Source organism: Miniopterus natalensis, chromosome 10 (assembly GCF_054644295.1).
Source record: "Miniopterus natalensis isolate mMinNat1 chromosome 10, mMinNat1.hap1, whole genome shotgun sequence".
In the NCBI taxonomy this organism is placed as follows: domain Eukaryota; kingdom Metazoa; phylum Chordata; class Mammalia; order Chiroptera; family Miniopteridae; genus Miniopterus; species Miniopterus natalensis.
In genome coordinates, this window is record NC_142090.1 from 55,723,632 (window position 1) to 55,739,416 (window position 15,785).

At 37.5% G+C, this 15,785-nt stretch overlaps 1 protein-coding gene across 4 annotated transcripts in view; it reads right to left on the reverse strand.

The window, feature by feature from the left end:
* SLC25A40 (solute carrier family 25 member 40) overlaps window positions 1-15,785 on the reverse strand; it is a 38,135-nt gene that overhangs the window by 17,029 nt on the left and 5,321 nt on the right. For all 4 annotated transcript variants that reach the window (XR_015715177.1, XM_087821137.1, XM_016218870.2 and 1 more), the window contains exons 2-5: window positions 14,215-14,280; window positions 9,815-9,935; window positions 8,305-8,364; window positions 6,435-6,541 (exon numbers count right to left, since the gene is read on the reverse strand). Coding sequence is in view for 3 of the 4 variants with exons in the window: in XM_087821137.1 (XP_087677263.1) it covers window positions 6,435-6,541; window positions 8,305-8,364; window positions 9,815-9,911 (264 nt within the window). In the remaining variant the exon portion in view is untranslated. The remainder of the gene's footprint in view (window positions 1-6,434; window positions 6,542-8,304; window positions 8,365-9,814; window positions 9,936-14,214; window positions 14,281-15,785) is intronic.

A 15,785-nucleotide genomic window follows, 5' to 3' on the forward strand; every position in this document is an offset into this window, starting at 1 on the left:
CTGATCAGGGTGGTGGTGGCTGAATGCTGGGCTGGCTGTGGCAATTTCTTAAAACAGAACAACAATGAAGTTTCCCACATCAATTAACTCTTCCTTTCCTGATTAATTTCACTGAAGCAGGCAATGCTGTTTGATAACAGCTAACTCAGGGTAGAACTTCTTTCCAAATTGGAGTCAATCCTCTCAAACCCTGCCTCTGCTTTATCAACTAAGTTTATGAAATATTCTAAATCCTTTGTCAAGTCAACAGTCTTCACTGCATCTTTAGGAATATATTCTGTCACAAGAAACCACTTTCTTTGCTCATCCATAAGAAGCAACTCCTTATCCACTCAAGTTTTATTATGAGATTGTAGCAATTCAGTCACATCTTCAGGCTCCATTTCTAATTCTAGTTCTCTTGCCATTTCCACCACCTCTACACTCGTCCACTGTTAAGTCCTTGAACTCCTCAAAGTCATCCATGAGGGCTGTAATCAACCTCTTCCAAACTCTGATTAATGTTGATATTTTGACCTCTCCTGATGAGTCACTATTCTTAATGGCTTCTAGAATGGTAAATCCTTTCCAGAAGGTTTTCAATTGACTTTGACCATGTCCATCAGTGGAATCACTACCTAGAGCAGCTACAGCCTTAAAAAATGTATTCTTAAGTAATAAGGCACGACAGTTAAATTACTCCTTAATCATTGAGCTGCAGAATGGATGTTGTGTTAACAGACATGGAAACAACATTCACCTCATTGTACATCTTCATCAGAGCTCTTCGGTGATCAAGTGCATTGTTAATGAGGAGCAATATTTTGAAAGGAATCTTTTTCTCTGAACAGTAGGTCTCTAAATGGGCTTAAAATATTCAATAAACCATGTTATAAACAGATGTGCTGCCATGCAGGTTTTATCGTTCCATTTACAGAGCACAGGCAGAGTAGATTTGGCATACTTCCTAAAGGCCCTAGGATTTTCAGAATGATCTATAGAGGCATTGGCTTCAATTTAAAGCCACCAGCTGCATAAGCTCCTAACAACAGAGTCAGCCTGACTTTTGAAGTTTTAAAGCCAGGCACTAACTTCCCTTCTCTAGCTATGAAAGTCCTAGATGGCATCCTCTAGGACTGTTTCATCCAGCTGAAAATCTGCTGTTCAGTGCAGCCACCTGCATTCATTATCTTAGCTAGATCTTCTGGGTAACTTGCCGCAGCTTCTACGTCAGCAATTGCTGTTTCACCTGCACTTTTATGTTATAAAGAAGGCTGCTTTCCTTAAATCTGATCAACCAACCTCTGCTATCTTAAAACTTTTCTTCTGCAGCTTCCTCACCTCTCAGGCCTTACTCTGGATCAGGCTTTGGCTTAAGGCAATGTTGTGGCTGGTTTGATCTTCTAACCAGACTACTAAGACTTTCTCCATACCAGCAATAAGGTTGCTTTGCTTTCTTACCATTCTTGTGTTCACTGGAGTAGCACTTTTTCCCCCCTCATTAGACTCTGTTTTAATGGGTCTCAAAATTCTGTGACAGATTTTTGGTCAAGTTGTTTCCATTAAAAGTACTGACTTTAAAAACTAATAAGTTAAAAATTGCCACACACACAAACCAAATGGTCCACAAAACATTCTCCTTCCCTTCTGAAGGTTTTAAGATGCATTATAGTCATTAACCAGTCTTTTACTATTAAACTTAACTGGCCAATTGAGATAAACAGTTCTGAGACTGAACAGATTAAGACTGATTAAGACTGGGGTGGCAGGTACTGGGAATAATATTCATTTAGCCTTCTGAGGTTTCTGGGCAGACTTGGTGACTTTGCCAGCTCCAGGTGCCTTTTTGTCCACTGCTTTGATAACACGCACAGCAACTCATGTCACAAACAGCAAAACAGCCCAGAGGAGGATAGTCAGAGAAGCTCTCAACACACATGAGCTTGCTAGGAACCAGAGACAATGGCAACATCAGGTTTCAAAAACTTTGGCCATCTTCCAGCTTTTCCCCAGAGTGACGATCAATCTTCAGCTCAGCAAATTTGCAAGCAATGTGAGCTGTGTGACAGTTCAGCACAGGTGCACATCCAGCCTGGGTGGTTCAGGATAATCACCTGAGCTGTGAAGCCAGCTGCTTCCATTTGTGGGTCATTTTTACTGTCACCAGCCACACTGCCATGACTAACATAGTGTCTGTCAGAGAATGTTCATTGTGGAATAGCACTTTTAATTTCCTTCAAGAATTTTTCCTTAGCTAACTGGTACAAGAGGCCTAGGTTTTGGCCTATCTCAGCTTTGCTCATGCCTTCCTCACTGTAGGGTCACACGAGAATATAGCCCAATTTCCCCTCCCAGTCAGTGGGAAGGTATCTGCCTGGCCAGTGGCACAAGGAGCAGAGCAGCTCAGATCCAAGTGTTTCCCACGTCCTTGATGGGTAACAAGCCTCTCACCAGACTCTCTGTTTGGCCTTGTTCTGCATGCAGGCCTTTCCCAGCATGGCTCCCTCCCTCTCTCTCTCCCCTCTGCTACATAAGCCCCTATCCTACCCTGGCTGAGTGCAGAAACTCACCTGATAGGCCACCATTGGGTCTTCCCCAGATGTAAGTAATAAAGGCTATGACTTTCCCCTCTGGTCCCGCGTGGTTTTCTCGGATTAGCAAAGAATAGTTCCCTGGGTTGGAGCTACTACAGTATACTCGAAAAGCTTAATCTTCTCTAGCTTTTAATTTAAAGTGAGAGGCACAATTCTTCCTTTCACTGGAACACTTAGAGGTCATCGTAGGGCTACTAATTGGCCCAATTTCAATATTGTTGTAACCCCAGCAATAGGGAGGGCCGAGGAGAGAGAAAGACATGGAGCGGCTGGTCCAGGGGAGCAGTTAGAACACACATAGAGCATTTAGAAATTAAGTTCACTGTTTTATATGGGCATGGTTCATGGTACCCCAAAACAATTACAATCCTAACATCAAAGATCACTGATCACTGATAACAAATATAATAAGACATAATAAATATAATAATAATGAAAGAGTATGAAATATCAGGAGAATTACCAAAATGTGACACAGACACACAAAGTAAGCAAGTGCTGTTGGAAAAATGGCGCTGATAGACTTGCTCAACACAGGGTTGTCACAAACCTTCAATTTCTTAAAAAAAAAGGGAAATATTTGGGAAGCACAATAAAAAGAAGCATGATAAAATGAGGTATGACTGTAGAGGATTCAAACTTTCAGCCCCACTCCCCCAGCTCACCCTACTCCCCAACTCAAGGAACTTTGGGGAAGGGAGAGGGACTTGAGGTTGAAATAATCACCAATAGCCAGTGATTTAATCAATCACACCTACACAATAAATTCTCCATAAAAATCCCTAAAGTGTGGGGTTTGGAAGCTCTCAGGTTGGTGAACACACGAAGGTGCTGAGAGAGTGACACATCTGGAGGGCATGGAACCTCCAGTCCACCAAGCCCTGCCCTATGCATCTCTTCTACCTGGCTGTTCCTAAGTTGTATCCTTTCATAATATACTGGTAATCTAGTAAGTAAACTGTTTTCCTGAGTTCTATGAACCATTATAGCAAATTTTCAAACCCAAAGAGGCAGTCATGGGAACTCCAATTTTTAGCCAATCATTCAGAAACACAGGTGACAACTTGTACTTGTGATTGGCATCTGAAATTCGAGCAGACTTGTAGGACTGAGCCCATAACTTATGGGACCTGATGCTAACTCCAGGCAGATAATGTCAGAACTGAGTTAAACTGTAGGCTACCTAGTAGGTGTCTGCTGAGAAATGGAGAATTGGTTGGGGTGTGTGTGTGGGCGGGGAGACCCACACATCTGGTTCAGAAGTATTGTAAACAGTGTTCACAGAGAAAAATAATGAGTAGTTTTTTATACTTACTTTCACACCAAAATCTGTGAATGAACGTATGTAGCAGCTTTATTTAGAGCAGCTAAAAATTGGAAACCCCCCAGAAAACAAAGTGTGGTATATCTATAGCATAGAATAGTATAAAAAGGAACAAACTATTGGTACATTCAACAATGTGGATGAGTCTCTCCATAATTATGCTAAGTGAAAAGTGCCAATACCAAAATATTATATACGTTATGAGTCCATTTATATAACATTCTTGAAATTACAAAATTATATAAATGGAGAAAAATATAATCACATAATTATATTGCCAGGAGTAAAGAGCAGGTAAGAGCACAAAAGAAATGAGTGTGACTATAAATGGGAAAAAGGATGCCTGTGGTGATGGAATTGTTCTGTATCTTAACTGTATCAATACCGATATCCTGGTTGTGCTATTATACTTGTTTTGCAAGATGTTTTCATTAGGGGAAAAGGGTACAGGGAATATGTCTGTATAGTTTCCTTAAAATTACATAAGACCTACAATTATCTCAAAATTTTAAAATTTAATTTTAAAAAATGTACTCCCCTTTTTTTCTACATAAAAAAGCATGAAAAAATAAAAAGTTAAAGACTTAAAAGCAAAGAAGTACTTTCTCATTTTTACTTCAATATCTACTTTTTATCTGTAGATACATTTGATAACTATACAAAATTTTACTCTCCTGTAATTTGAAAAATTATTCATTCACAAGATTAAATATAAAAATAGAAAATATAGAAAACACACCCAGTCCCAGCAGAGGGAACCACAAGCTGTGGAGTGCAGAAAGCTTCAAACAGGGTACTCAAGGCCAGTCACAAACAGCATCTGACATTGGCCTGCACCAGAGACCACCCAAAAGACTGGGAGTCCTACCAGATCTAACTAATACACAGAAACAAATCCAAACAGGTAGCCAAAATGGGGAGAAAAAAACAAGCCCCAATTGAAAGAACAAAAGAATCCTTCAGAAGAAGAGCTAAATAAAGTGGAGATAAGCAACTTATCAGATATAAAGTTCAGAATACTGATCATAAGGACGCTCAAGAGCATGAAAAAAGAAAAGGAAACTATGAAGGAAATTAAGAAAGACACAGTAGAAATAAATAAAACATTAGAAGGAATAAACAGCAGATTAGGGGAAGCTGAGGATCGGATCAGCAAATTAGAAGACAGGATAGAAAAAAATCACTCAAATAGAGAACCAAAAAGAAAAAATAATTAAAAAACAGGACAGTTTAAGGGAGCTGTGGGACAACATGAAAAGTAACAATGTTTGCATCATAAGAAGGCCAGAGGGGGTTGAAAGTAAGCAAGGGTTAGAGAACCTGTTTGAAGAAATAATGGCAGAAAACTTCCCTAACCTGGTGAAGGAAAAAAGTCACACAAGTTCAGGAGGCACAGAGAGTTCCAAGCAAAAAGAATCCCAAGAGGCCCACACCCAGGCACATCATAATTAAAATGTCAAAAATTAAAGACAGAATCTTAAAGGCAGCAAGAGAAAAAAGCAATCTGTTTACTTACAAAGGAATTCCCATTAGGCTGTCAGCAGATTTCTCATCAGAAACTCTATAAGCCAGAATGGAATGGCATGAAGTATTCAAGCTAATGAGAAGCAAAGATCTGAAACCAAGACTACTCTATCCAGCAAGGCTATATCATTCAAAATAGATGGTGAACTAAAGAGCTTTCCAGACACACACAAAAAAGGCTAAAGGAGTTTATCATCACCAAACTAGCATTGCAAGAAATGTTAAAGGGAGTGCTGCAATAAGAAGTTGAAATAGAGAGAATGAAAAACATAGGCATAAAGAAATAAAATGGCAATAGATAAGTACCTATCAATAATAACCTTAAATATAAATGTATTAAATGCTTCAATAAAAATATAGAGAGTAGCTGAATGGATTAAGAAAACGAGACCCAAATATATGCTGTCTACAAGAGACCCACCTCAGAACAAAAGACTCTTACAGGCTGGAAAAAAAGCAAAAAACAAAAAACTTCTAGAGGGCTTTAAAGGAGAGATCAACAGCCATACAGTCATAGTAGGGGATTTTAACACCCCACTGACTTTACTGGATAGATTTTCCAGACAAAAAATCAACAAGAAAACTGACTCTAAATGGCACACTAGATCAGATGGATTTAACTGATATTTATAGAACATTTCACCTGAAAGCTGCAGAATATGCTTTCTCCTCAAGTGCACACGGGACATTCTCAAAGATACACCACATGTTAGGACACAAAACAAGTCTCTACAAGTTCAAGAAGATTGAAATCATATCAAGCATCTTCTCAGACATTTACACCAGGGAATACTATGCAGTTGTAAAAAAGAAAGGATCCCTTACCCTATGAGATAGCATGGTAGGACCTGGAGAGTATTATGCTGAGTGAAATAAGCCAGTCTGAGAAAGACAAGTATCACATGATCTTACTCATATGTGGAATCTAATGAACAAAATAAAATGGTGAACAAAATAAACAAATAAAAATAGAAAACATATTGTGATTATACTATATAACATAATCTCCTTACCAATGTTCCCCGGAAATAACCTGGCTTCTTATACCATGCTTTGTTTCCTTCCTCTTCACAGATACATAGATGATCCATAAGTCCATTACTATATACAAAACATTTTCCTAACAAAGAAGATCACAACAGTCAACAATTACATCACATAACTGTATTATTTTTACTGATGAACAAATTGAAACTACAATGAGGGGACTGGAGAAGTACTAGAAAATTTTAAGATATAATCTTATCCTCACCTTTTAGGATGAAATATACATAATTTGATGTGCTTAATGATATAGCATTGGGATCTAAATTCACAGTGGTGAAAGCAATTGAGCAAATTAGTGGGTTTTATGTTTTCAGAACTGTAGTAAGCAAATGCACACAGAAATAAATTCGTTTAGGTTATCTGAGGGAATGGAGAGAAAAGATAAAGGAGGAAAACCTGTTTTGATATGAGAACATGGGTGTATGTCTTCTCTATTTGACATGAAAACTCCATGGTATGCACAGGAAATGCAGACAAAAATATATTATGAAATGTATATCTTAAAAATTCTCATGACAAGAAAAAGTAAATTTGTGAGGTGATGGATATTAACTAAACTTATTGTGATCATTTCGCAATGTGTACATATTATTAAATCATTATGTTCCATAACTAAAATGAATACAGTATTATTTGTTGATTATATCTCAATAAAAATAATTATGAAAAAACACCTTCTTCTTGACCAATGTAAATAATGCTATGCTTTGTCCCTTTCTCTGGATTTATACTGCTCAGTTTAGACATTCATCACTTCCCATCTAATTTACCACTTTCTCTAATACCAACTCCTTCCCATTATTGGACTACCTCTTGTTGCCAAAACTGTCTTCTCTGTTCAACCACATATATAATTCTGCGTTTTATAATACATAAGTCAAGTGCCTCCTGCTTTTTAAGCTTTCTTTAATGTGTAGGAAACTACCTTACTTTTTAGACTCTTCCTACAATCCATCTATCCTGTCATTCATTTGAAATATGTCTGCTGTTCATTCCATCTTAATGCTATGCATTCAACAGAGTGGCATTTATGTCTGAGCCAAATTCCTCACAGTCTGGTCAGTTTTCTGCTTTTTAAACATGTTTTAAAGTGCCGTTATCTTTATAAAACTGTAAAAGTTGATGAAGGAATTGCTATTTTTGCCCATCTAATAAAAATGCATAATTACTCTTCTCAGACTGCATATAAACTATACTGTTTAACAATTAACCAAGCTGCCTGACAAAATAATGAGTTTCTGATCACCGTATTCAAGCAACAGTTGGATGACTGTTGATGTTGCAGGATTTGCATAGTTTTTGGACTAAAGAGCAAGCTAGCTTCTAAAATCCCTGACAAGTTAATTCTGTTCTTACTTAAGAGATATATACCCAAATATAAAAATCATCCTCTTACCTAATTAGTAGGCTCATAAAAGTGTTATATATAGCTCAGTGGTTAGAGCATCAGCCCTTGGACTGACGGGTCCTAGGTTCGATTCTGGCCAAGAGCACGTACTTCGGTTGCAGGCTTGACCCCCATCGAGGCGCATGCAGGAGGCAACCAATCAATACTTTCTCTCACATCAATGTTTCTCTCTTTCTCTCTCTCTCTCTTCCTTCCTCTCGGAAAAGCAATGGAAACAATATCCTTTGGTGAGGATTAAAAAAAAAAGTGTTATATATGCAAATTTGTTTTCTTGCCTAGATTTCATCATGTATAACTAAGTGATGAAAAACTGCTTCTGCATGATGGTAATTTTTTTAATTGACAAAAAAAAATTAATATTCAAACAAAAATGAATACAGTAACATTTAAAAATCTAACATAACACTTCCAGAATAACTAGTACATACCTTTGGGAAATGGGTTGCTTTGGGCTTGAAGTCGAATTTTAACTACATCCAGGGGTGTCACTATGAAGATACGTAAATTTCAATTAACAAGTGATATATGTAAATTTAGAAATATTTGTCCAAAAAATGCAAAATATGTGTACTGAATCATACTTTTCTTCATCACTATATAATGGGTAAGATTATTTATCTTAAAGTGGTTTTGAATATAACATTCTAATTTTTGCCCTTGAATTTTGTTTGAAGAGGATCAATGAGAAGACAATGTAATTACTTTTCTCACAAGCACTAAAATATTTGCCCGGCCGGGCATGGCTCAGCAGCTGAGCATTGACCTAAGATCCAGAAGATGGCAATTCGATTCCCAGTCAAGGCACATGCCTGGGGTTGCGGGCTCAATCCTTAGTAGGGGACATGCAGGAGGCAGATGATCAATGACTCTCATCATTGATGTTTCTATCTCTCTCCCCTCCGCCCTTCCTCTCTCTGAAATCAATAAAGATATACTTTTAAAAAATAAAATAAATAAAATTTCTACAACTATATTCCATTAACATTAAAACTAAAGTACTAGTCCAAAAGTCTATTTAAATATGGAGAATAACTGAATTATAAGTAGTCAATAAACATTATTAGTCTTCCTAATCTATTAAATTTACCCATATCTAATGGAAACTATAGTTAATGTAAATTTGAGTAAGCTAGTAATAAATCATCTCTATCAACAGATGTGTTATTTCACTTGGGAAAAGCACAGCAAAGGAGAATGGTTTTAATTTGCATGCTGTATTCTGCCCAAGTAGAAAAATGCCAAATAATGATACCAAAGAAAACTTTTCCTCATCTGAGAATGATCTCTAAGGCCTTTACAACCCTAACATTCCTGAAGTAAAATACTACCATTCTAATGCAATTAGTTTATGTTTGTTCTAGTCATCTGCTAGCTTATTTAAATAACCCAGCCAAGTTAAAAATCATTAAAATGCTAAACTATCACCTAACTATGTCATTTGGCTGTCTACAAGAAACTGACTCTGAAAAACAAAAAAATGTGGTCCAGAGAAATTTAAGAAATTCATCATTAATAGAGTAAACAATGTGTATTTATTGCTAGAGTAAATCGTCCAAATTCTGTATTATTCATTATGCTAATATTATATTTCATCTTGCATTCTATTTTAAAAAAGGATAAGAGAGTCAGAAAAGTTTAACACTGATAAGGACCACAGGAAACTCCTGGTATAAGCCCCAATAATTTACAGATGAAAAAATGAAGCTCAGAGAGAAGTAGAGACAATCCCAAAGTGCATTCACCCGGAGAATGACGAAGCAAGGACTAAAATTCAAGTCTCCTGATACTCTGTCCTGGGTTCTTTTTATGTTATGTTGATGGAGGGAGACTGTCACTTATGAAGGATGAATGATAATATTACCATTATTTCACAGTTAGTAAAACTCAAATGGATTCATTGATTCAGTTACATAATCTACATCAGTAACAATATTTTACCCATTAGTGATGTCAGTATAGCTCCAGTACAAGAGGCGAGCATTTGCTGAAGAGGTGTCACTTTGATACTCTGTGGTATCTCTACTTCAGGATCCATATTTTTAATTAATTGAAGAAAAATCTGTTAAAGAAAAGCAAGATGTAGAGTCAAAGTTTAATGGAAAATGCCTTCAAAATTTACTGCTATAAATTTTTTAAAAACTATAAAAACAATCACCAGTATAAATATCAAAGCACATGTTATGACAACTATAAAAAATAAATATGTAAGTTCTATACAAAGGCACTACACAACTGTCATTAATAGAACATGTTCTCTGATTTGCCAAAAAGGGTAAGTACTTCAGCTAAGCTGCGTGAGCAGTATCGCACTTGCAAGACAGTTAATAGAGCATTAAGAAAACAGACTCTGGCTATATAACAGAATGAAAGCTGACCAACAAGACTCAGAGGCTGTGAATTTAACCTCTTAATAACTACTCAGATACTCTAATATGGGGCAGTTATCAGCAAATATAGCACTACTTTTACTGCATACCGAAAGTTGTTGCAAAGGTATAAAATAAAAACACAACCTCCATAAGCGGCATCTTAGAAAAACTTGAGAAAAGCAAAATATACTTCCCTAAAAAGTCAGTTAACAAAAAAAGTATAAAAATCACTTATAAACCTGCTATTCAAAAATAACCACTGGCAACATGTAGGTGTGTTCTTTCCAAATGTCAGATGCAAACAAACACGTATGTAAATATGCAAATGTGTGAACATATTATATACAGGGTAGGGCAAAAGTAGATTTACAGTTGTGTGTACATGAAACAGTTTATTCTTTGTGCATGCTTTCTTAAAAAACAAAAATAGGTTACTACTATTGTATGTAAACTGTAATTGAAAAATAAAATTAAAAAAATAAGTTACTACTATTCAAACTGTTTAGTAGACCACTTTGACACTTAAAAATATAGGCATTGAGCTCTGACCAGTGTGGTACAGTTGCTTGGGTGGTGTCCTGTGCACCGAAAGGTTGCTGCTTTGATACCTGGTCAGGGCATATGCCAGGGTTGTGTGCAGGAAGCAGCTGATGAATGTTTCGCTCTCACACTGATGTTTCTCTCTCTCCTTTCCCTCTCTCTTCCTCACTCTCTAAAATATATATGAGGCGTTCCAAAAAAGTGTATACACACTTTGAATGATACTGTCATTTTTTATTAATATACAGTTCATTTTCAAAATTTAAAAGGATCTACAGAAATGAATAAATTTTTTTGTCAATGCCTATTTTCAAACTGATGACTGTTCTGGTACAGGAATGCTGGTAACGTGAAGCACAAACAACCAAGAATCTCTGCCTTCAGTATTTGTGGGCATCAGTTCATCTACTTTTGCGGGTTTTGTAATGTAAACTTTATCTTTTATGTATTCCCATAAAAAACGTCTAGTGGCACTTTAGGATAAATTTTCTTTGTTCAAAGCTTAGTCTGACCTCACTCATTATTTCAAATCAGTTGAACCTAAAAAGGAGTGAAAATGAAGTGAGTTACCACCTGTTAAAGTGTGTATACATTTTTTGGGACACTATGCATTGTGTCAATAAATACAGATTTACATTATCATTTTTTTTAACTTATCTTTAGTGTTGAAAGTATTACAGGTGTCCCATTTCTGCCCCCATTGGCCCACCTCCACCTTGCTCCCACCCCCTGCCCAGGTCTTGACCCCATTACTGTGTCCATGGGTTATGCATATATGCATGTAACTTCTTTGGTTAATCTCTTCCCACCCCCTTCCCTCTTCCCTCTGAAATATGATCCTCTGGGTCCTCCTGGGAGATGCAAAGTCAGCCTCTGCCTGTGACTTACCCAGGGCCACCCAGCATGAACTATACAGCAATCCATGGATGGCTGCTACTTGTGCTGGGCTTGGAGGTGTCCAGGAGAAGCCAACCTATGAACCAATGCAGGCTGCCACTAGTGCCAGGCCTGGGGACACTTATCCAGAGGTATGGGGCACACTGAGGCCAGCTGCTGCTTGTTAAGAAATTTTAGGAAAGTCCTAAGCATGAGATAGGACAGGCCATTTGCACAGAAAAGCCACTGGAAATGGCTTGGATGAGCTTGCAAGTAGGGAGGGGAAGGTCTTTGGGAATCACCAGGGCAAGGTGAAAAGTGTGAATCAGGCTAATGGAAATCCAGGGAAGGAGATCAGTGTAGGGGGGGAAGTCTCATCAAAGTCTCATCACCTCTACCAGCTCTTCTGTCTGTGAGAAAGTTTCCCCTCCAACTCTTACCCTGATTCTAGTTACTCCGTGAATGTCCCAGGTTCCTTTCAAGCTGCTGCCCAGCACTGGAGCTCAGAGGGAGTGTGTCTGAGTGAGTCCGTCCACGGGCCCTTTAAGAGGAGCTGGCTGGGACTCCAGCAGCCTCTGCATTCCTCAGCCACAATTCCTGCTGGCTTTTACAGCCCCACGTTGTCAGGACTTCTCTTCCCAGCACTGGAACCATGGGCTGGGGGGTGTAATATGGCGCTGGGGCCCTTGCTCCTTCGGGAAACCTCCACTGCTGAGATATCCCTCCCGTTTTTACCCACTGCACCTGGGTGTGGGACCACAGTGCATCTCTGAGATTCAGCCCAGATTCTGCCCTGCGTCCCCACCCCTCCTACTGGTCTTGATGTACTTCTTCAATTCCCTTGCTGTAGGACTTCTCTTCAGCTAGATTTCAGGAGGTTCTGAATGATGGATGTTCTGTATTTTAGTTGTAATTTTGATGTGGTTGTGCAAGGCAGAGGGTACCACTGTTACCTTCGCTGCCATCTTGTTGTCTCTCCTACATTATCATTTTTAATGCTCAAAGTTTTTCATTTTATTAATCAGTCTCATATTGTTAGATATTAAGGTTATTGCCAATTTGTCATTCATTCGTTCATTCGTTTCATACATCATCATTATAAATATCCCTATACATACACACAGCTTTTTGTGGTCTTCCTACAATTAGTATAAGAAAAAGTAAGACAGCTAGACTAAGTTAAAACTTGAGACAAAATACTTTCCAATTCATACTTCCACTGGCAATGCAATATGAGTTCCTAATAATACACAACTTCACCAAACTCTCACATTACGTATCATTTATTATTTTCTGAACCATTTCAAAATAGGTTGCACACATCAGACCCTTTTATCCTCAAAATATCCTCAAAGTACCTCAAAATATTCTTACATAATCACAGTATAATTATCAAATCGAAGAAACTTAATTTTGATAAAATACTCCAGTTCATATACCAATTTTGTCTATTATCTCAATAATAACTTTGCAAAAATAAATGGTAGTTTTGTTGTTTCTTAGACTTTTATTACTTACCAGGTTTTAAATTTTTTCATTGAATTTATTGGGGTGACATTGGTTAATAAGATTATATAGGTAGGTGTACAATTCTACAATATATCATCAGTATATTGTATTGTGTGTTTACCACCAAGTCAAGGCTTCTTTCACCACCATTTTTCCTGCCTTTACCTGATTCTACCTCCCCTATCCCCCTTTCCCTCTGGTAATCACCATACTGTTATCCGAACCAATGAGGTTTTTTTGTGTGTTTTGCCTAATCTCTTCACATTTTTCACCCAGCCTCCAAACCCTCTAACAGCTATCAGTCTGTTTTCTGTATCTATGAGTGTGTATTTTGTTAGCTAGTTTATTTTGTTCATTAGATTCTACATATAAGAGAAATCATATGTATTTGTCTTTCTTTGGCTTATTTCACTTAGCATAATACTCTCTGGTTCTACCCTTGTCACAAAAGGTAAGATTTCCTTCTTTTTACCACCAGGTAGTATTCCACTGTATAAATGTACCACAGCTTTTTATCCACTCATCTATTGATGGGCACTTGGGCTACTTCTAAATCTTGGTTACTGTATATAATGCTGCAATGAACACAGGAGTGCATATATTCTTATGAATCAGTGTTTCAAGTTTCTTCATATAAATTCCCAGAAGTGGAATAGCTGGGTCATAAAGCAGTTCTATTTTAATTTTTTGAGGTAATGCCATACTGCTTTCCATACTGGCTGCATCAGTCTGCATTCCCACCAACAGTGTGTGAACATTCCCTTTTCTCTGCATCCTGACCTGTCCAATTTTCCCAGTACCATTTATTGAATAAACAATCTTTACCCCATTGTATGTCCTTACCTCCTCTGCTGATATTAACTGACCACCATAAAGGCATGGATTTATTTCTGGGCTCTCTATTCTTTCTACTGATCTATATGTCTGTTTCTATGCCCAGGACCGTGCTGTTTTGATTACTATGGCCTTGCAGTATAGTTTGATATCAGGTAGCATAATTCCTCCAACTTTGTTCTTCTTTCTCAAGATTGCTGTGGTACCTACCTGGTATAAGTCTTTTCCTCAACTCTATGCTCCAATAGTTTGTTTGTAACATCAGTAGCTGAAAATCTGTAGTGAAAAAAACAAAATTGTTTTATCTTTTCACTCAGAAAAGGACAACAAACCTAAAGGAAAGGAGCATGTATAAAACTTAAAAATACAAATTAACATTGATTGAATGCTTTCTAGTAAGTGCTTTGAGGAATATGAAGAACATTCCACAAGTGCTAATATTAGAGTTACAAAAGTATTTTCACAGAAATTCCTATTATCCCAGTAAATACAAAAAAAAACAAAAAAACCTACTTTAAAAACAAAACAATTCTATAACCTGAACACAATGATCAATCTTAGATTGAGTCAAACAAATAGATTTTGTGACAAAAAATTAAGTATCCAGCATCATCTATGGCATATTTTGAGGAAAAATTTTGATCTCAATCTAAGCAATCCTTTAGCTCTAACTTTCATTCTACAGGAAATTCAGAGACTAAAGTAACATGGTAAAGGATGCCATAAAATAGGAGAAGGTGTAATGCTCTGGTTTATAAGACTATAGTTTCTTCAACAAATGAAAGTAAGGTGAGAAAAAAGGAAGCAGGGGAGAAAGAACTGTTTTAAAATCAAGGAATCTCATGAGAGTCAACAACCAAATGGATCCTGGTTCAAAAAAACAAACTGTAAAAAGACAGTTTGACAGTAACTGAAGAACTCTGAACCTCGGCTAGATATTAGACAATATTAAAAATTACTATTGATTTTCTTTGGTGAAATAACAGTATTGCGGTTATGTAAAAAGTGTCATTTTAAAAGAGATACATACTTAAGTATTAAGCACTAAAAGTTATGAAAATGCTGTACGTTATAATACTTCAGAAAAAATAAACATACTAAAATGTTAACAATCTGTTAAGTCTAGGTGATAAGTATGCCATAAGTATTTATACTGTTCAGTATTTTTCTGTATGTGGAAAAATTTACACAATAAAAAAATTTTAATTCCTGAGAGATTAAAGATGGCAGCAGACTGAGTGGAAGCTACACTGACACTCTCCTAGGACCAAACTGGAATTACAACTAAAATAGAGAAAAACCATCCTGAATAATTAACTGCAACTGAAGATGAGCTGGAGAGCATCCTCATAACCAAGGAGGAAAAGTGGAGACCACATAGAGACTGGTAGGAAGTGTGGAGATGCAAGAGAGCTGGCTGGGCTCCAACAGAGAGTAGCTGAAGGTCCAGAGAGATAGCTCAGCTGTGGGGGGTTCCCACTGAGGACACTGGGGCTAAACCCCAGGCTGGGCTTCCCAGCCAAGAGCACCAGAACTGAGAAAGGTGCCCACATAACATCTGGCTGTGAAAAGCAGCAGGGTTTCTGTCTGCCAGAGAGAGACAGCTAGAAATACAGGCATCCTCTTAAAGAGCCAATGCGCAAACTTTCCTGTGCAGCCACTCACCTTGGGCTCCAGCAGAGGGAGGGCAGAGTGGACTGGAGCTCTGTGAGGAGATTCTAGGATTGTGGGCTCTGGAGATAAAGCTCATAGGGCATCCCTCTGGATTCCTCATACTGCAG